The sequence below is a fragment of the Mercenaria mercenaria genome, chromosome 4, assembly GCF_021730395.1.
Source record: "Mercenaria mercenaria strain notata chromosome 4, MADL_Memer_1, whole genome shotgun sequence".
Classification (NCBI taxonomy): domain Eukaryota; kingdom Metazoa; phylum Mollusca; class Bivalvia; order Venerida; family Veneridae; genus Mercenaria; species Mercenaria mercenaria.
In genome coordinates, this window is record NC_069364.1 from 84734644 (window position 1) to 84757330 (window position 22687).

General features: G+C 36.6%; 1 protein-coding gene across 2 annotated transcripts in view; it reads left to right on the top strand.

The window, feature by feature from the left end:
* The window catches only part of LOC123552335 (ras-related and estrogen-regulated growth inhibitor-like), a 65139-nt gene that overhangs the window by 13270 nt on the left and 29182 nt on the right, over positions 1-22687 (top strand). Inside the window, exon 1 of one of the 2 annotated variants that reach the window (XM_045341921.2) lies at positions 11935-12515. The exons of the other annotated variant lie outside the window; for it this stretch is intronic. Coding sequence (XP_045197856.1) covers positions 12383-12515 — 133 coding nt within the window. The 5' untranslated portion in view covers positions 11935-12382. Of the gene's footprint in view, positions 1-11934; positions 12516-22687 lie in introns of those variants that run through there. 2 annotated transcript variants of the gene reach the window in all.

Below are 22687 nucleotides of genomic sequence, written 5' to 3' on the forward strand. Positions count from 1 at the left end.
GTGCCGTTGTCTACGGGATATATACAACTCGCTTTGCTCGTTGTATATATCCCGTAGACAACGGCACTCGTTGTCTATCCTATACATAACATCAGTCGCAATCTCCGTTTTACTGGTCACATGCTATGTTCAATTGTTCCAAAAATATCTGGTAATTTTCTGATCTTTTCAAGCAAATAAATGTAAAAATAGAACATAACAGATATCTCAAATATTTATTTCCGAGATGAACACATAACGCTATTTGTTTACTACGAGATTTTATCATTTCTTAAAAGAAAAGGAAAATAGCCATGAATCGTAAATTTGATCTAATGTCATTCATTTGTAAATTTGGCGCGACATCTCAATTACGTTTCGCAAAATAAGGTGTTTTCTCAATTTCTGCTTAATCTTTACCCTGCTAAATTTCTGAAGTCGACTGGTCCATCATTCATTTTGGGCATAGTCACACCCCATATGGCTCCCTTCGGACATAGCTCCCCGGGGAACTATATACGGACCACGTCCTTGCTAATGTTGATTATATGATCAAAATGCTGTTTTTGCCTGTGCAAAATTATGGCCCATGACAAATGAGCCTCGCCATGCGAAAACCAACATAGTGGGTTTGCGACCAGCATGGATCCTGACCAGCCTGCGCATCCGCGCAGTCTGGTCAGGATCCATGCTTGTCTCTTTTAAAGCCTACTGCAATTAGAGAAACCGTTAGTGAACAGCATGGATCCTGACAGACTGCGCGGATGCGCAAGCTGGTCTGGATCCATGCTGGTCGCAAACCCACTATGTTGATTTTCTCATAGTTTGTTACGAATTAAATGGATCGAACAGTAAGTTGGTGTTAAAGTCATTGCTAAAAGCTTTCAAAGAAACGCCATAACAACAGCAAAACAGTTCCAACAATAAAAGCTGTTTATGTTCCGCAACTGTTACAATTCATATGCAGTTTAAAACAGATTAGTAAACAAAATACTTATTTTTAGATGAATAAAGATATTTTTCTTGGCTCCTGTCTAAGGCATTTCAATGTTTGTCAATTGTCTTTTTCTCAGAAGATGATAACAATTGGAGGATGATCTTATTTCATTTAAAGGGTAGGAATGTGCATAAGGTGTTAAATTCTAGTTATTAACACCATTAAAGGAGCATTAATTCAACGATTAAGGATAAACCTGTCAACAGTTTACTATCATTTTGCTTGCTTGCGTTGTATGTTTCCAAAGGATTTTCCTATATTTTATTAATTTTCAAAACAACAGTTTTTAAGTGCCGTTTAGTGGTCGTAAAAGTTTATATTTAAATGATTCGAGAGAGTGTGAGTGTAAGAATGTCACGGCCTCGCTCCATTTACACTGGCACGAGCCTGATATATCTGAGTTCCAGGGGTTTACAATTGGACTATTCAATATACTCGTTAAGTCTTTTATTAGTACCACAAACAATATCGTACATCAACAACGGTTATCTAAAATTAACAATAACATATAATAAGTAATAGTACAGAATTAACAAATACAAATAAACATGTTTAATATAATGAAAGGTGAAAAGTTTAAGAAACAATGTGAAAAAATGAAAATCAGTTCTAAATTCTAACAAAGGACTTCGTGAACTTGTCAAAAACAATAAGTGAAAATGTTGTTTGCTCATTACCGTATTTCTTTACTAAACTATGCAAAAAAATCATTCTAAAATTATTAGAAATAAAAAGCTAAACAAAATTCAAACTTACTGAACAATGCCACGTATTTCCCTCGTAAACTCAGAAAAACAAATCTATTCTAACAGACTAAAAAGTATGTCTTTCGCTTTCAGTGTATAAATTCTTAATGTCCGTTTGGGCGATTTTTAGTACATGCGCGATGGCTATTGTTTTCCAAAATATATATTTGCGTAATAAGCAACCAATGAAAACTTGAAAAAATACCCTTGGATACAAACCTAAGAATAGATTCCACCAAATATGGACAGTGCTTAGTTAACATTTTTGACAAAGTCCAAACAACAATGAAAATATTTTAGCAATTACGACTGCCAGATGCAATATTATACTAGAGATAAATTCAACCAACATTATCAGCCACTTCCCTTGTTAAAGATAGAAAAGGTCAGCAGGTCTCCTTACACCGCCCCTCAATGAACCTTCAAATTTCAATAGAAGTTCATTTAAAAATACTTTAGGAGACTAAGAAAAATATACTTATTCAATGTAATATTTCATTAATGTAGTGAATATATACGATCTACAAAGTCTATATTGTATTTTAACAAAAAATCGATTTCAAAAATATTTACACGCGAATTATAACGACTTACAGTATTTGTTCGTAAACAAACACTATCTACCATAACGCGTATGTTTATAAAACACGTTGCTCGAGAATACACAAACTTGAAATCGGTCTTACTTTCTCTGAACCATTTACCCTAACCCTACATGACCGCACAAGTCCGTCTCTCCCTTTACTAACCTCAAGCACACGTCCCAGAGGCCAGCGACCGCGTGTAGACGGTTCGTCACAGACAAGCACAAGGTCATTTACCGTCAAATTTCTCTGTACATTGTGCCATTTTTGTCTTACCTGCAAACAGGGTATGTACTCTTTCGTCCATCTTCTCCAAAATATGTTTGCAAGATACTGAACTTGTCTCCACCAACGCTTGCAATAGCTATCGTCCTTCTCAAACAAACCAGGTGGTATGCACGAGTTCGAGCGCAGAATAAGAAGTTTGTTTGGAGATAACGGCAGTGGGTCACGTGAGTCATCACTTACCTGAGTTATTGGTCGATCATTCAGTATTTTTTCGACTTCCGTCATCAGTGTCATTAAAGCTTCCTCACCCAGAAGCTGTTCACGAATAACCGATTTTACCGCATTTTTGACTGATCTTACCAACCTTTCCCAGACACCACCCATGTGACTTGCATAAGGGGGATTAAAGTGCCAGTCAATCGTCTCTTGAAGGAAATATTTAGACAAGCGACTTTGGTTCCATTGCTGAACTGATTCTCGTAACTCCCTTTCTCCTGCTCTGATATTTGTTCCGTTATCACTGAAGATCTTTACGGGGCGTCCTCGACGGCTTACAAACCGCTGTAAGGCACATATAAACGAATCCGTGTCAAGACTGTGGGCTATTTCTATATGTACCGCCCTGGTAGTCAAGCAAGTGAACAAACAGCCATACCTTTTCAGATGCCTCCTACCAGATTTCACATACATCGGACCGAAATAATCAACGCCAACGTACGTAAACGGTGCTTTGTCTGGCGTGAGTCTCTCGGCTGGAAGTTGTCCCATCTGTTGCGTTTGAGGACGTTGTAGTCTTCGCTTGCATTCAATACATTTGCTCAGTTCCGACTTCACAGTTTTAAGTCCGTGGACAATCCAGTATTTCTCTCTAATCAATGACAAAATGTGGTGAGCGCCCATGTGCGCATTGATTTCATGATATTTCCTAATCAGAATCCTCGTCACATGGTGATTGTTTGGCAAAATAATCGGGTGCTTCACATCACTGTGTAAGTTGGAATTATCAAGTCGTCCGCCGACTCTCAGGAGACTTCCTATGTAAACGGGGCTTAATTTGGTAAGAGAACTTACTTTTGGAACACGACCTGTTTTCATGACACTGTTTATTTCAATATCAAACGCATTCCCTTGTACAAACATGAGAATAGCTTTGGTCGCTTCTCTAATCTCACATACAGTCAAACTCCCGCGTTTTACTGAAGTTCCAGTACTTTCTTTTGATCTCGAGTTCCTTTGAAAGAAGTACTGTTTGAACCTAAGAATGTAAGCTACAGCTCGTTGTAGTTTATACCAGTCGGAATACTTTGCCAAAAGATCACTTATTCCCTTATCACACTTACCTTGTGTCACGTGCGTACTAACTTCTGCCTTTAATTCTGTATCATTAACATCTATCGTCACAAGGCCTGGGGTGGCTGGCCAGTGTGAACTATCGCACTGCAGAAAGTTTGGACCTCTAAGCCACGTTGAAAGCTTATCCGTTTCATGAGGGTGCACGCCCCTTGACGCCAAGTCAGCAGGATTTTCCTTTGTAGGTACGTACCTCCAGTCCTGCGGCGTTGTTACATCATGAATAATTGCCAGTCTATTGGCAACGAAAGTCTTGAATCGTCTTTTCTCATTCTGGATGTACCCAGAACGATCATAGAATCTGTCCAGAAGTATTTTTTATCTATATTCAAATCTAACTCCTGTTTTACTAACCGATACAACTTCACAGCAAGCACTGCCGCAGATAGCTCCAGCCTAGGTATTGAAATAGATTTGATCGGCGCCAACCGGGATTTTCCCATAACGAGACTACACTTACTGTTTCCTTCGGCGTCGTAAATCTTCACATACACCGCTGATCCGTACGCCTGTTCAGATGCATCACTGAACATGTGTAACTCTATCTTGGAAGATTTGTCTAACTTGCCTGGCTTCAAACACCTGTCAATACTTACCTTCGACAATTCTGGAAGATTCATTAACCACTGAGACCACTTTTCGGCGTCGGCTTCAGATACCCTTTCATCCCACTGTAATTGTTGTCTGCAAGCATTCTGTAAGACCAACTTTGGAATAAGAGTCACCGGTGCAACAAAACCGAGGGGGTCATACAACGAACTTGCAACAGATAATATACCACGTCTCGTATGACTCTTTTGTTGAAGACTTACATCAAATGCAAACTCATCTTTATCTATGTGCCACTGCAGTCCAAGAGCACGTTCAACTCGTGGGGTAGTTTCAAGGTCGATCTTCGTTGTCGAGCCTGCCCTCTCCATGTCTGGAATCGAATCCATGATTTCTTTATTATTAGATAACCACTTTGTTAACCTAAACCCTCCTCTAGATAAGATATCTCGGAGTTCAGAAGAAAGTTTTATACCTACCTTTGCATCTGTCACTGACTTCAAAAGGTCATCGACGTAAAAGTTGCGTTCTATCGTTTTCACTGTATCATCACTAAACTCCTTAGCGTTATCACTTGCTGTACGTCTAAGACTGTATGCTGCACAACTAGGCGACGACGTTGCTCCAAATAAATGGACAGTCATACAGTATTCACATGGCTCTTTTTCTAGATCACCATCAGGCCACCAAAGAAATCGAAGTGAGTTCCTATCACTGTCTTGTACCTTTACCTGGGAAACATTGCCTCAATATCCGCTACAAGAGCGACAGGTTCCTCTCGGAATCGTATCAGCACTCCTACAATGCTATTCATAAAATCTGGACCCTGCAAAAAGTTATCATTCAACGACGTACCTCTATACTTAGCTGCACAATCAAATACTATTCTTACCTTTCCTGGCTTCTTTGGGTTGATAACTGGATGGTGCGGAAGATACCAAACCTTACCAGTTTCCATTACGTCTGCGTCTGTAACAGGAGTAGCATACCCATTTGTAATATAATCATTCATCGTTCTTCGGTACATTGTATATAAATCCTCATTACCTTGAAGTTTGCGTTTCAAATACGCAAGTCTGGTAGTTGCCAACACTCTGTTATTTGGTAAATTCACGTTTTCATCGCGCCATGGTAGTCCGATCTTGTAATGTGCGCCATCTTTCTCTATTGTTCTTTCCATGATTGATAGTGCACGTCGATCTTCAGACGACATACCTGTGCTGTTGTCTAATCTGCATTCCGGAAAGTCGGTTTTCCATAACCTATCAATCTCCTCTTGCACACTAGAAGTCTGTTGGAAGTTTACATTCATATCTGTAGACAAAACAGTCTTACCTGTCGGTCCAAGTATACTCCAACCTAGAATCGACCGTATAGCGTACGGCTCACCTCTATTTCCTCTCCTTTCTTCCTCTACCCAGAACGCCTCTGGGGTGTCGCTACCAATCAATAACTCTACCTGACCTTGTTTAATCCGTGGCAAGCTTATATCTGCTAAATGCTTCCATTTTCCAACCTGCGAACAATCAGGGAGTGATCTAAGTGAAATAGGTAGGCGATCAACTGACCACACCTTATTCAAGGTCACCGTCTTGCTTCTATCAATAGAACTTACCTTAAAACTCAGTTCAACCCCATTCCTACGTTCGGAAGACTTATTAACGGTTGTGATGCTAAACTCTCGTGGTGTACCTGTAGCTCCCAATTTCTTAATTAACCCTTCCGTACACAATGTAACATCGCTACCTTCATCCAATAAGGCGTATGTTTTTACATGCACAGGCCCATTTTCGATAATAACTGGCACAATACGCAGACTTACCTTATTCTTCCGTGCATCATTCGTAGCACAACAGTTACTGTTCCCCGATGTCTGACTTTCGTCATGATTCAATGTACTATGAAGCATCGTATGATGCTTTCATTACACCCATTAATCTCGCAACAACTACCTTTGCGACAAAATTTAGCCAGGTGTTTAAAATTCAGACAATTTTCGCACATCTTGTGCTTTCTGATAACCTTTAATTTTTCTCCTAATTCAATTAATCTAAATTTTTCGCAGTGCATCAGTTTATGAGCCTCTTTACAGTAAACGCAAGATAAACTTCTCTGGCGATACAGAGGTGTCTCATTGCCCGAATAATTACCAGAAGTAGAAGTAGATAGCGTGACATATTTATCTCGAGGAGAAGTGCCTTTAGGTGCAGATTTAACCTTTGCCGTATACATGCCTTTTGACGCACTGGCTAAGTCTTGACCATACATTGTGTTTGCTACTATAGCTCGCTCGTGGACAAAGGTGAGCAGGTCATTGAAATTCGGTTCGGATCCCTGCTCGATCAGCTTACTAGCGCGTTCGGCCCATTTTGACCGAATATGCATGGGTAGTCGCCTAACTATTTTCTTGAGATTTTCAGTATTATTGATATCAGAAACAAACCCTATTTGCGAAAGTGTTATTTGACATTTTTCCATGTCGAGCGACAAATTCATGAGGCCTTGTACGTCATTAGGTTTAACAGGGCTACCATCAATCAGTCGTTCAACATGGGACCTAGCAACTAAGTGAGGCTTACCATACCTGCCTTGGAGGATTTGTTTCGCTCTTACATACCCCTCATCTGATGGCAAAACAACACAATCTTCGATGCTACGACGAGCATCACCATTACAAAATTGCACTAAGTAACTAAGTCTTAATCTATTGTCCTTCACTCTCATTTCAATGTTTGTTTCAAAGTTTTTGATAAACTTGCAATAATCCGCTGGATTTCCACTAAATGTCAGTAACTCTGGTTTTGGTAAGTTCAAACTTTCCTGTACACTAGATGTCATAGCCATAAATCCATTGAAAAGATCATTGTCATTGGGTTTGGGATTGGATGCTGCAACTACGTTTAATTCCGGCTGACCAAGAGTAGGGGTTACGTCGGGAAGACTTCGCACGTACGCCTCTGTCTTTTCTCTAGCACTTTGCCTCATTTCAGGCAGAATTACATTGTTCGACGCAACACTATTACTGCTCGAACTTCCGCTGTCGTCTTCAATTTCGATCCTAGCCAGATCGTTCTCAACCGCGATTTTCTCCATTTCACGCCTTATTTCTGCTTGCTGAAATTCAAGATCTTGTTGCCGTCTTTCTAAATCTGTCGTCTGCGTATATGCGCTAATTTCAGCTCTGCCCGCTGTCGTTTGCGTTCGGATGACGCAGCACTATGGCGACTTTGTGCGCGCGTCAACGATAGCGTTTCGTCGATCGCTCCAATTCGCTGGCTAACTTGCTCCAGTATTAAATCCAGCTCTTGTCGGCTCTGTCGACATGATCGTTGGAACTGTGTTTGTTGTTCCTGATCGAACACATCAATATCACAAAGTTCCTTTTCATAAACATTCCAACTGTCAAGAACTTCTCTTCTCAGTTGTGATATTTTTCCATCATCTGTGCCAATCAAAGCTAATTCCAAGGCTTTCATTGCCTTCGCGAATTTCGAAGCACATGACTTAATCAATGCTCTTTTGTCACTTACACTTGTAGACTCAGCTACAGACATGATGATACTAACAGTCCACTTACGAATTTAACTTAATCCAAAATGACTGTTCAATAACTGTAAGAATGTCACGGCCTCGCTCCATTTACACTGGCACGAGCCTGATATATCTGAGTTCCAGGGGTTTACAATTGGACTATTCAATATACTCGTTAAGTCTTTTATTAGTACCACAAACAATATCGTACATCAACAACGGTTATCTAAAATTAACAATAACATATAATAAGTAATAGTACAGAATTAACAAATACAAATAAACATGTTTAATATAATGAAAGGTGAAAAGTTTAAGAAACAATGTGAAAAAATGAAAATCAGTTCTAAATTCTAACAAAGGACTTCGTGAACTTGTCAAAAACAATAAGTGAAAATGTTGTTTGCTCATTACCGTATTTCTTTACTAAACTATGCAAAAAAATCATTCTAAAATTATTAGAAATAAAAAGCTAAACAAAATTCAAACTTACTGAACAATGCCACGTATTTCCCTCGTAAACTCAGAAAAACAAATCTATTCTAACAGACTAAAAAGTATGTCTTTCGCTTTCAGTGTATAAATTCTTAATGTCCGTTTGGGCGATTTTTTAGTACATGCGCGATGGCTATTGTTTTCCAAAATATATATTTGCGTAATAAGCAACCAATGAAAACTTGAAAAAATACCCTTGGATACAAACCTAAGAATAGATTCCGTGAACTTGTCAAAAACAATAAGTGAAAATGTTGTTTGCTCATTACCGTATTTCTTTACTAAACTATGCAAAAAAATCATTCTAAAATTATTAGAAATAAAAAGCTAAACAAAATTCAAACTTACTGAACAATGCCACGTATTTCCCTCGTAAACTCAGAAAAACAAATCTATTCTAACAGACTAAAAAGTATGTCTTTCGCTTTCAGTGTATAAATTCTTAATGTCCGTTTGGGCGATTTTTTAGTACATGCGCGATGGCTATTGTTTTCCAAAATATATATTTGCGTAATAAGCAACCAATGAAAACTTGAAAAAATACCCTTGGATACAAACCTAAGAATAGATTCCACCAAATATGGACAGTGCTTAGTTAACATTTTTGACAAAGTCCAAACAACAATGAAAATATTTTAGCAATTACGACTGCCAGATGCAATATTATACTAGAGATAAATTCAACCAACATTATCAGCCACTTCCCTTGTTAAAGATAGAAAAGGTCAGCAGGGGCCGTATTCATAAAGCATCTTAAGTATAAGTATAAGAAATTGCTTATTTACTTAAGTATTACTTAGGTAAGAAATTTATTTTACTTAAGTATATTTGTTATTCATAAAACACCTTAATAAGTAATTATTGGCCTTTATTGTGGACGAAAACATTTAAAAAAACAACATTAATTTCAGACAGATACAACATGCACAATTATGTTTAAAGTGCTTTTATCTGAAAAACAACACTTTAATCGTACTCACGATGCCATTTTGTTTTCTGACTTAAGTCATTTCTTACGTATCTTAAGTTTAAGCTGTTTTATGAAAATGACTGAAGTTTTTACTTAAACTTAAGTTGAAATCACCACAAACTTAAGTAAAATCTTCAACTTAAGTCAAAACTTATACTTAAGATGCTTTATGAATACGGCCCCAGGTCTCCTTACAGTGAGAGGTGTTACACAAATTACCTCTCATGAACAGACTCAACGTAAACGAGTTTGCTTTAAGTTGTGCGTTCTATGCTTCCAAAGGATCTTCACAGATAATATTGCTGATATAGCATTTATCATTGATAAACAATTAAATAGTAGTTCACCATATAATTCTGTCTTACACTTACTGGTTTATACACATTTAATTATACAATTGCATATATACGTGCACAATTGCATGATAGATTTTTCCTAATGAAATAATTATTTTGTTATAAACACTGTATTTACTGACTGTGCAATACACTCTGCTGGAAGGAAACTCGTGTTCGGGACTCATGTCTGTAATTACAGTTTTTTGATCATCAGTTATCAATTTGTCGGAGTATGGCTGGCAAAAAGCTGATGAAATACTCTGATCGGTAAATGTGCCAAAACTGCCTTTTTATCAAAACATAAGAAAGTTATTGAACAATTATATTTGACATACATACACTTATATTTCCCAGGTAATGAAGGTTATTTCGTAAGCAGACGTAGGTAACACTTCGTCGGCTAATCTATAGAACATTCGGAGAACTTCAGGTTGAAGGTAAACATAACAATTCACAATGTAATCGTGTGTTGTATATGGTGGCCACAGACAGGTAGTTTATTTTTCAAGCAGGAAAAGTTCTCAAAATATGCTTTAAACGCATATAACTGCATTGCATATGGTTATACTTAAAGTCTTTGATTACAATTGTTTATATACATATTTTTAAAGATGTGTTAAAGACCACTCGTGAAAAAGGGGCCACCTAGCATTAGACTAATGCCTTCATTACCATTGAAACATTGTGGTGCAAAAAAAAAAAAAAAAAAAAAAAAAAAAAAAAAAAATCAGCTGTTAACTAAGACCACTATTTTGCTCTCAAAATGCACAGTTTATATGAAAGACGTGTTTTAGCTATTGTATTATTACCTTAATAAGAAATATATAACTCTAGAAGTTACGCATATTCTTGCATAATCCATTTTATTATCGTAGGAATTATTTCTAATTTTCCGGGTTTACCGTGCGTACATTACATTTGCAAACCCTCGTCCGAATGGAATAAAATGGAAATCAATATTTTGAAAATGTTATTTCATACGGAAACAACTCATTATTATTCTAATAAAATACTTTTCAAGTTCGATTTCACCATGTTGAACGATTTCATTCTCCGCATTAAAAATTAGGAAACAAACGTTTCTAAGACTCTTACCACAAGACTACAGCCACTGCAAAGGAAATAATCTAAGTAAGAAAAAATCGGCCACACAATCTTTTTGTGTGCAGAAGTTTTGCCTCAGCCGTGGGTTGAATTCTCGCCACATGTTAACTTTCGACCAATCAAGTAAGGTTGGAATTAAATATTAATTTATGTAAGGACATAAATGCATTTAATGTTAAACCTGTGAAAAATAGGCCAATAAGGCCAGTATGTTTTCATAGCTCTTAACATGATTATGTGTCTTTTGGAAAAGAACAGGGTAAACTATATACATGCAAGTATTATTTGCATATAAATATCAAATAACTTTTGGGTGGGGCAGTAAATGTTGTAGACGAAAGGATAGGATCAACTGAAGCACACCCGAGGTCGACAGTATTTCTTCAAACGTTGACAATCTTACTGTCACACAAAAAGCAATGTGAAAGTTATTTTATCATACTGAATAATATTGATCTCGTGCTTTCACAAATAAATTAAGAACCTATTTCAGAAAACGAAGTTCCATTATATTACAGACACGTACGTCTTTATTGGGTCGCTCTGCATAAATCGACAAAAAAGAGAAAGAAAAGCAAAACCGTCAACGCGTTCGAACTATATATATTTTTTTACATATATATAATATAATATATGTAACAGAAATGAAGACAATTTTCCTTAAACTAGTAAGAATATATATTATTTGTGATATGTCGGTTTTGCATCGGCAATTAAAATGAAGTGTAATAAAACAAACTATTAAACAAGCACTTCACAAAATTAATACCAAAATATAAATAAATAGATATAAATCCAAGGTGCTATATTCTAGGGTTTCTAGTAATTAGCCAAAGTAAATATTATACAAACTTGAAACAAGTTAAGGCTGATACAAGCTCGTTAGTAATTTACATGTAAGGTTTAACCTAGTATTAGCCCACGCTGATTCGTTCTCATGTACCGAGTCAAACATGTAAAATGACCACACGGAACCATCATAGGTAGATAATATAGGTAATTCCAGAATCAAGCAGAGGTATTCCGGGATTTTTTCTCTCATCGATCGCCGCTATTCAATATAAGTTTTTGATGTTCAGATGCAGTAGCGAAGGCTGTTATATTTTCTATGATTTTGTTTACATGTAGGCTTTGTGTGCCTTTGTATATAACAGAATGTATGGAATTGTTGAAGAGTATTAGCACTAGAACATTTATATCGGAACGTATATACTTCGAATATTGTAAGAATAATGTGAAATATGAAAAGTATGTGAATTGGAATTAGCAAATTATATATTGACGTTATAAATAATATATGCAGTGTTCTGAAAATTGAAATATATATTCAAAACGCACAAGTGTATGCTTTTAAATCCACAACTAAATGTGTAAGGGTATAAATTTGAAGTGAGTAGAGAAATTTCTGTGAACTATATTGTATAAATTTCTGACAGTCTCCTTATAATTTCAGAAAAAAAAGTTACAATAATTGTACTTGACTATCTGAAATAAAAATTGAGTGTGATGAAATGAGTTCTGGAGCAGCAGGGACTCTTGGGAGTGAGAACTCCGCAGGTGGTGGAAAACCTTACAAAAGAAAAAAGTCTTCTCTAGGAGAAACTAAAATTGCTGTGCTTGGAGCTGAAGATGTTGGCAAAAGTGGTGAGCCACAATTTTTACATTTTAAGTATTTATGATAAGACCTTTTAAGAAAGAATGACTGATGTGTTGTCAAGTATTCGCCACAAACTTAATATATATTTTTATACTTCGATTGACGATAAAGATCTAAACAACAATACCTTTCACTTAGAAACTACAAACATGCGTTTAACCAGTAATGACGCACTTGTAATTGAAATTACCTGTCAAAAAGGTAAAAGGCAAAAAAAGTCCTAAATAGGCTAAAATCAATATTGTCATAGATCTAGAATTATTAAATATCACTTCTGTGGAAAACATTTCATTTCACGTCAATGATCTTATCATTTTCTTAAGTTCTCCCTTTAGATGTGGTTTCCTTTCACTTATGAAAGTAATGGAGCAAAAAATGTAAATAACTGGTAAAGAATCGTAATCATGGTAATCTAAGATCAAGTAGGTGCATTCCGAAGCCACACGTTGTTTTTCTAGAAGAATCACTCACAAAGGTCTATTCTTATCATTTAAACGGTGTTTCCTATGAACTAACGTAGATTAGTTTCAGAGATAACAGAAAACTATGGAATGCCGGTCACGACATGCTACTTGCCACTTGCTAGTTGCTATTTGCTAATTGCCACTTGCCATTTGCCACTTACGACAGGCAAAATTTTACATGCACACCGTTCAGAGTCAATCATAACGCGTGATTATTTCAAATTGCTAGTTGCCACTTGCCAGTTGCTAGTTGCTACATACCATTTGCTACTTGCTAATTGCCAGGCAATGTACTTTCATATAACAGTAGCTTTATCGCACTTAGTTAAAATATATTCTGATTATAATTGCACTCTATTGTACAATGATAATGAGAGATGAGAACGTATTCGTTGTTAGGGGTAGGGGGGAGTATAATGGTTTCAGGTTTTCTGTCTGTCCGTCCGTCAGTCTGTCTGTCCGTAGACACAGTCTTGTGCGCACCAACTTTCCTCATTCACACAAGTGATCAGTTACAACAGTCGTTGTGCATGGTGCATGTTAGGTTCTTTCAGAAAAAAAATCATTTACGGGACTTTGTTTTTTGTTACTATACTTTATACATAGGGTCTGCATATGCAATCTTGTACGCGCCTAATCACCTGAACCCATCCACACAATTTAATGAAACTTAACACAAGACATCGTTAGTAATCCTATTTGTGCATGGTGCATGTTAGGTTCTTTCAGGAAAAAAATCCGCACAGTTATGGGACTTTGTTTCTTTATGGAATGCGGGTAGGGGCATGCCAGTTGCTAGTTGCTACTTGCCAGTTGCTAGTTGCCACTTGCTAATTGCTACTTGCTAGTTGCCACTTGCCAGTTGCCACTTGCTAGTTGCCACTTGCTTATTGCTACTTGCCAGTTGCCACTTGCTAATTACCACGCATCGTGCCAAATGCAATCATACGGGGTACATATAAATTTTACCCAACTTCCAAGTAGCAACTGGCAAGTAGCAACTAGCAACTGGCAAGTAGCAACTGGCAACTGGCATGTCGTGACCGGCATTCCATAGAAAACAGTTTTGCTACTCGTTTAACTACAGTACTGTAAAACGTAGTATGATGTTAATTTTGTCTATAGTTTGTTTATTTATTTTGTTGGGTTTAACGTCGCACCGACACAATTATAGGTCATATGGCGACTTTCCAGCTTTGATGGTGGAGGAAGACCCCAGGTGCTCCTCCGTGCATTATTTCATCATGAGCGGGCACCTGGGTAGAACCACCGACCTTCCGTAAGCCAGCCGGATGGCTTCCTCACATAAAGAATTCTGACTGAGGCTCGAACCCACATCGGTGAGGGGCAAGTGATTTGAAGTCAGCGACCTTAACCACTCGGCCACTGAGGCCCCGAATTTTGTCTATAGAGAAATGTTTTGTATCATGACCTTGTCAATGACGTTCCTGTCAAATTGTGTCTAAAATTAAATTAATATCCTTCAACAGCTTATATTAAGTTAAATGGTATGCAGCGACAGATATACTTTACAATTTTTCTAAGTCCGCGCCGCTGTGTTTTCTTGTTGCAATCTCTGGCAAATAGTGACATATTGTAACGCTATACACACTATTAAATGAAAGTGTTACTTAAAAAAATTACAACAATTCAAAATTCAGACGAAATTAATTGAGCAGTGACAGTTACAATAAGGACACTCTAAAATAAAAAGTTACAAAACGAATGTAATGTGGCAAGTTTGTTTGTTTGTTTTGGGTGTAAAGCCGTTTTTCAACAGCATTTCAGTTATGTTACGGCGGACAGTTAGCCTAACTTTCTGTACCTGTACAAACCTGTTCTCCGCAAGTAACTGCCAACTTCCCCAGATGAATCGGAGGTCGAGGACGAATGATTTCAGACACAATGTCTTTTATTAAATCGTCACGGAGAACATACGCACCGCCCAGGGTTCGAACTCACGACCCCGTGATCCGTAGATCTGCGCTCTCCCTATTTAGCTAAGCGGGCGGGTTGTAATTTGGCAAGTAGTGTCATCTGTAGAATTAAATAGTTCTGTGGCAAACTTTACACTTCTCAAGACTATTACATTATCAGATTTATATCTAGATATATGCACGAGTTCTACAGGGATATTTTACGACTATACATTGGGATATTGATAATTGAAAATACGAGTAAATATTTCAATAGTTAGAGATGTTATAATCTGCAATATCAATATAAACCATTGTCAGTATGACATAGGCAATTTTATTTTATTTTCTATTTTTCTAATAAAAACAAATGAGTTTATTGTTATAGAAGTACACATTGGAAAGTGAATCATGTTGGCTGCAGGCAAATATAATGAACATATTTCTTAAGATCACTTTAATTTGAAGAATATGCCCTCTTTAACTGTATCTGCTTGTCTTAAGATCTGTAGTGGGAAATTGTCTAATTACCCGTCAGCTCTTTCAGTGATCAAGCATTAGCCTGTACCAATCAGTTGTACATAATAAACTATAAACAGGTGTAATAGAACAACTGTTATTATATATCATTCCATGTCGTATCAGTTTCATTATTTACTACAGGTGCAATCACGAACCATATAGCTTTACAGTAAATTGATGTAAAAGCGCTTTTGTAATTTCAGCGTGTGGAATGGTCAGTGCCAACCAGCTCCCCCCCCCCCCCCCCCCCCCCCCTCACAAAAAAAAATGAAACAACTGCAGCTAAAACTAGTTAACGGACATCAACCCCACTCTTTAACCCTTACAAAGTTCCTTATACACAAGACAGTAATAGTTGAATCTATGGAAACGTATTAGAGTTTGAAAATCTACTGAGCAGTTAGACACACTTTTAGACACATTAATAACTTTATATTAATTGCAAACATACTTGTTTTGCTGCTCGCACCATTTCATTGATTTACATGGTTTATCAGAGATGAAGTATCATTCTGTACCAAAACTACATGAAAACTAATAAACGCTTTGAAAAGAATTCTACTCATAAAAGATATACGGCAGCATATTGTTGTTTATCATAATATCTGTCGGTATTGATCGTTAAGTGTTTAGCTAGAATTCATGAATATTTCGTATGTTTCCGTAAATACTAAACATCCCGTTATATTTGTAGACTGGTTGCAGACAATTCATTGAGCCACTAATTTTTGGGTTACAGATTCGAGTATAATGTCCGACCGACCCTGTAATTTTCTTCACGTATATATGATTTTGATAGTTATAATTTATTGAAATAAATACATTTCGTCACCTTAGCGCAAAAAGTGAATAAGTCCTTCTTTAAGTCAATGGAGTTATCCACTTTTTGCACTGAGGTGGCGATTTGTATTCAATATGTTCTTCTATGTAGATATCAGTAACTTGTCGGAAATGTCGACCAATTTTGGTATATACCCATGCAATAAAAATTGTCGAAAAAAGCAATCATAAATAAGTTGTATTACAAAGCGATTATAAATAACAAAAGTGTAAACTGACACATTCAGTGAATTTATATCCCCGTCGAATAAGTTGTTTTGTGAAAGAAGGGATATATTTTGAAAGATATTTTATTAAGGACCAACAAATGGTTTGTTTGTTTCTATTTTTATAAACTCAAGGGGAAAAGTTCTACTTTATAATGATCTTATTTTAATTAAGTTTTATGAAGTTCCATCAATAGGTTCCTTTGTTTTGTGGGAATTTATGAATTTTGAAACAAAAAGCAATAACTCTGCAGTTACTGGAGAGATTCTGATAAAAGATAAGCGTGTACCCCCGCCCTAGCGTTAAATATCATATCATGAAGATCCATCATTGGATTGCTTTACGTCGGAATTAATTGATCTTAAAATAATTCAAAGGCAATAACTCTAGTTAATGAAGTGACCCTGACGAAATTGTAAGTGCACCATCGTTCTATAGTGATCTACAGCTGGGCGGCAAAGTTTCATGAAGATCCATCAACTGGTTACTTTGTTTTATGGGAATTAACTAATTTTAAAACAAAGGTCAATAACTCTGCAGATACTGAAGAGATCCTGATGAAAGATATACAGGCACCACCTATATTTGCGTTAAATGTCTTGTATATCCATAAATGAATTACTTTATTATGTCGGAATTTATGGATTGTAAAATAATTAAAGGGCAAAAACTTTGGTTAACGAAGTGATCCTAACGAATTTGTGCGTGTAGCACCGTCCTATAGTTATTTACGTTTGGGTAAAGTTTCATAAAGACCCATCAATATGCTACTTAGATACAATCAAAAATCCCTATTTCTACCATACCAAATTAAGGGGGAAAATCTGCTTTCACTGGGTCAAATAGAATAAGACAATAATTTATAAGTATGTGAGGTTTGGTGATTCTATCTATAAGTATGTGAGGTTTGGTGATTCTAGATAATAAAAATATTGCTTTGAACTGAATTCAAAGCTATGGTAACCTTCGTAGGAGGCAGAGATTTTACCACTTCGTCATCGTGCCGTCAGTGGTTGACTGCATACGTTATTTTAGATAGCATATAAAGTAAATAACGAAAACGTCAGGGGCCATATTCATGACAAACACTAATTATAAAACTAACTTGTCGCACTCTGTCACTTGGAGCATTTAAGATTTTTCGGCTAGAACCTCTCTTGAAGTATACAGATTTTAATCCGTTTAGAACATTTATTGTTTGTTAATAATATTCATATGTTTCAACAGATTGTTTGGATGTGCATTTGTATGTTAATAACTCCAATAGGTTTTTTTTTAATGAAAGATATATCAGAAATCCCTTATCGTCTTAACAGTTGTTTCATTTGTCTATTAACATAGTTTATATATAACCCTTAATATAAAAAGTTCCACGTCTCGTGTGTTCATAAACGTACTTTCCTGCTTATAATTAGTTTTAACTTTATGTTAAATATCACATGTTCCTTCTTTCGTGGTTAGAGGTTTCTTTAGATGGAATTGGAATACAGCTCTAATGGCTCTCCATTGCAACAACAAACGCCATTTTGAAATACGCAACTCCTATGAAGATGGAAACACATATCATTGACATAAACACTTTGTGTTTTACAGTAATATAATTATTTCACTAACTGACTTGACAATATCTTTAACCTAAAACGTTTAACTGACCTGTTAGTTACATGTAGATGCATAAAGTTAATGATAGCAGGCAAATTGCACGGGTCTGATTCACATTTGTTTATCCTAGAACGTGTTATGTACTGGACAGGAAAGGTAGAGCCTTAAATTCAAATGACAACTGGAAGTGTTAACTGGAATATAGCGTAATGGTTATGAAATATTGCACTCCTGATGATGCCACCATTCGGCACGACTTTCCAGTCGAAGAACGAGTTTGTTATCAATGTTCTTTTTGTCCTTTTTCTAACATTTAATACATATCCACCACTATACATTTGATCCCATTTTAATCTCGCACTAGGTGCGTGATTGGAGTCTGATCAAAAAGAGACTATTATTTACCTTGGTTGCATTCTGTGCTTCCAAATGATCCATTATGTAATTATCATGTTGTTATTTCATATTGTGATTTATATTTAATGTGTATGTAAATTAAGCTTTTCTTTTACAGAAATTATGTAATTAACGTATAAAGAGATATGCCAGGCTCTAACATTTCCAGACTACCCTTGTACAAGTTATGTACTTTGATCTTTTGTAAGAAATTCTTCAAATGAAGACACGTATCTAACGCCGCCGAGAAAAATAATCTTAACAGATATATTTACAGGCTTAACAATTTTGCCTTAAAGTAAAGTCTTTGTAAAAAGTAAAGTGTTTGTAAATTAAGTGTTGAAAAATGAGGTTTACCTAGTTTTGTTATTTATGTTGACTTCTTTCTCTACTAAGTAACGATATTTCCGTGTACTTAGAAGGCATTTAATATTTCATATCAGGTCAAATAACATTATTTTAGTCAATTGCTTCCGTGGTGTATCGAAAGAAGTCCATAATAGATAGATTATAATTCTTCTATTTTTAGCGCATTTGCGCGTTAATCGGGGGCCAGTGGGCATTATTTCACACATGGAATGTGTTTCACATTTAATATGGCACTTCTCTTGCTTATATTTTGTGTATTTGAAATGAAAAGTAGGGTGTTTATTCTGAGACCGCTTTCTGAAATGCGGCAATATTAGGGTACCCGACCTCAGTTGACTTGCATTTCGCTGTATACTATTCAACACCCCTTTTTCTTTTCGTTTTCTTGAAGCGAATGTATTGATGTCTATTGGAAAATAGGTCCCTGACGGACTGAACATTTAGAAGCTATATCAAAATGGAACTGTGATGTCTGTAATGTTATCTCAGATTCTTTATTAGATCCATGATACTCTTGTTTTGAGAACACCAACATATATCTGCGAGTTTCCGGCGTTCTCAAATGCATCCATATCCATTTAGTCTTGACATGTGATACTGTATGAGATAGGAAGTTATTTTCCTGTCGTTTTCAAATGTAAAATAACCACTACAGATATATAGGAAGCAATACAAATTCATGTGATACCTGATATTATTATTACCCCTCACGAAGAGACTCAGTCAAACCGCCTGTGCTAGTATTTCACTTGGTTGCAACTCGTTTGTAGTCCAATAGCGTTTGCCTGTGTTCTCAAGACACATTCAATAAAGTTTTACGTGGATGTTGAAATTACCGAGGAAACACCAGTGGTATACTAACAGAAAGTTCATGGGATTTGTGTCAACATTGTCTTGTAATTTTGTCTTACAAACACATCTGAAAATGTCACTAGGTAGAGCAAAACAATTGAGAGGTATGGAATATGCATTATATATACTATTTAATCAGATGTTACAAAAGTCTTTATATATGACCATTGGCAATCGTTTTATTAAAATTTCATATCAACTAGCAGCATCAAACCTCTCACTTCAGTTAGTAAACACCTTAAACGTACAGTTGTATATTAACATCAATTGACTTTATACTTTTCGCAACAACAGCAATGAAATTATATTTTTGATAATTTATTTTGATTACTTTATCAATGCAATAGAGACCATTGAAAGAGAAATATAGGTAGGCATAAGGTATAAGCTGATTATAGATTTAACTGGTGTTCTAGTTAGCATCTGCATACATGTAATAATTGTATTTGAGCCGTGCCATGAGAAAACCAACATAGTGGGTGTGCGACCAGCATGGATCCAGACCAGCCTGCGCATCCGCGCAGTCTGGTCAGGATCCATGCTGTTCGCTAACAGTTTCTCCAATTCCAATAGGCTTTAAAAGCGAACAGCATGGAGCCTGACCAGACTGCGTGGATGCGCAGGCTGGTCTGGATCCATGCTGGTCGCACACCCACTATGTTGGTTTTCCCATGGTACGGCTCATTTATTGTTTTGGCTTTATTGCACTTCCAGTCAAAATGTTAAAATTACAGAAGTTTAAATTCTTTCTACTTCACTTCGGATTACACTGTAGAGCTCCAAGCCAGAACATCAAATTTAGAAATGATGGGGAAGCTTTGCTCGTAAAAGCTCATTAATTTATAGTGATACACTACTTATATGTATAATTGCGATTTTATTCATACATCTTGTAACGTATTTGAAGAATAATTTTTTATTTATTTTCGCAATCGTCACAAATAAAGTAATTGTATGAACACGTGTGCGGATGTCTCTAAATTGTTTTTGAAAGCCCTGTGCTTCCGAGAACTCTATCCTTACTTTTTATCTTTGGTAGCTGTGTAAACGTTTAGTTCTGCTCAACCGGGGGCTACAGGGCATGGACGGTTGTATGTATTTCGACTACCGTGAATGAAAAGGCTCAGTCAAACCGAGCCTGAGACATCTTCATTTTTATCTCGTTAGGTGACCTGTGGTGTTTCCACTTTTTCTAATTTATATAGGAGATTCCAGTTTTATGCACATTTATATGCACATTATATTCATACCATATTTCTTTACCCAATCAAAGCTAATATTCACTGTTTTGACTGACATTGCATTAATCTCTTCTGGTGCAGGGCAAACTCTCCTTTTGAACTTTTGCCACAGAGGCTACAGCTTTATGATCATCCGTTATTAATCTGCTGAAGTACAGCTGGCAAAAAAACTAATGCAATACTAACAACTGTGCCAAAACACTTTTCACAAAACATAAGGAAGTCATTGAACAATTATAATTGCCATACCACCACTTATAGTTCCCAGGTAATGAACGGTAGATATTTAGCAGGCATATGTAACACATCAGTTATTACATCATCAACCAGTCTATTGAACATTCGAAGAACATCAGATTAAAGGTAAACAATATATGAGCCGCACCATGAGAAAACCAACAAGGTGCATTTGCGACCAGCATGGATCCAGACCAGCCTGCGCATCCGCGCAGTCTGGTCAGGATCCATGCTGGTCGCTTTCGAAACCTATTACAATTAGAGAAACCGTTAGCGAACAGCATGGATTCTGACCAGACAGCGCGGACACAAATGCACTATGTTGGTTTTCTCATGGTGCGGCTCAATTATATATTTCAGAATGCAATCATAAGGAAAATGATGGCCTGTCGGAGGTAATCTGTTTCTTAAGAAGGAAAGAAAATTCACTAAGACAACTTGTTACTTTCCTAACTGTTCTGCTAACTAGCGGTTCATATGATCATTAAGTTGCTTTTATGAAACGTAATTATGCAATTTGTACTTCGTCATGGTGTATTATACAGTTAAATCTGTTAAAAAGATTACATTTAAAAGAGGCAACTACTGTTTAACAGAGGCAACAATCTTTAGATATCTGCAAGTTGAAATCATTATATGGGTATGCCAAGCAAAATGTTTACATACAGATATAACTTTAAATGTATTATTTACTTTTAAGTAGTTTTAATACACCTGGTTCTGGATATATCACTGCCTGAAATTCTTGCCATATTATGTAAAGATACTTCATGTTTTCAAAGTCATGAAATAAAATTTTGGAGTTCGACGTGTGAAATATGTCCATACAGAATAAATGTTATGACAGCGTGTTTTGTACATGTAGTCTTAATATTGGGTGAAAGCTGCAATAAAGTGGGTCAGACTTCTTGTATCGTCATAAGCCAAGAATCATCACCGGAGCACTGAAATCAACACCCATTACGGCCATGGAAGATGATACTGCCATCCCTTCACTTGCTAAGAGAAGAGAGTCCAAAAACCTAGTACAAACCAGCAAATACCAGTACCTGCCAGACCATCCCATGAAAGCCAAACTCGAAGGGATTACAAAAAATCGTCTAAAAAGAGGCAGGTTTGTGCACGAAGCCAGGAAGCTCAACAAAACCTTTGGAGAGCATCTTGACAACCCACTACTCCTTTCACTATTCAAGATCTATCAGAACGGTGGAAACATGACCAATCCAACCTGACTTTACATACCACTGTTTCTGGTCTTTCCACTGGTACATCAGATGAAACGGCCAAGCTATCCTTTACACAGGCCATGATCCAAGACACATACCTGTCGGAGACATGAACACAGGTGTACTCAGATGGCTCAGCCTCAGCTGCAATAAAAGACGGAGGAGCTGGCATCTTCATACTGCACATCTCGGGAAGATCGGAGACAAATAGAATTCCAACCTGGAGGCACTGTACCAACTATAGAGCAGAGGTTGAGGCCATCAAACAGGCTATTACACTCATTGCG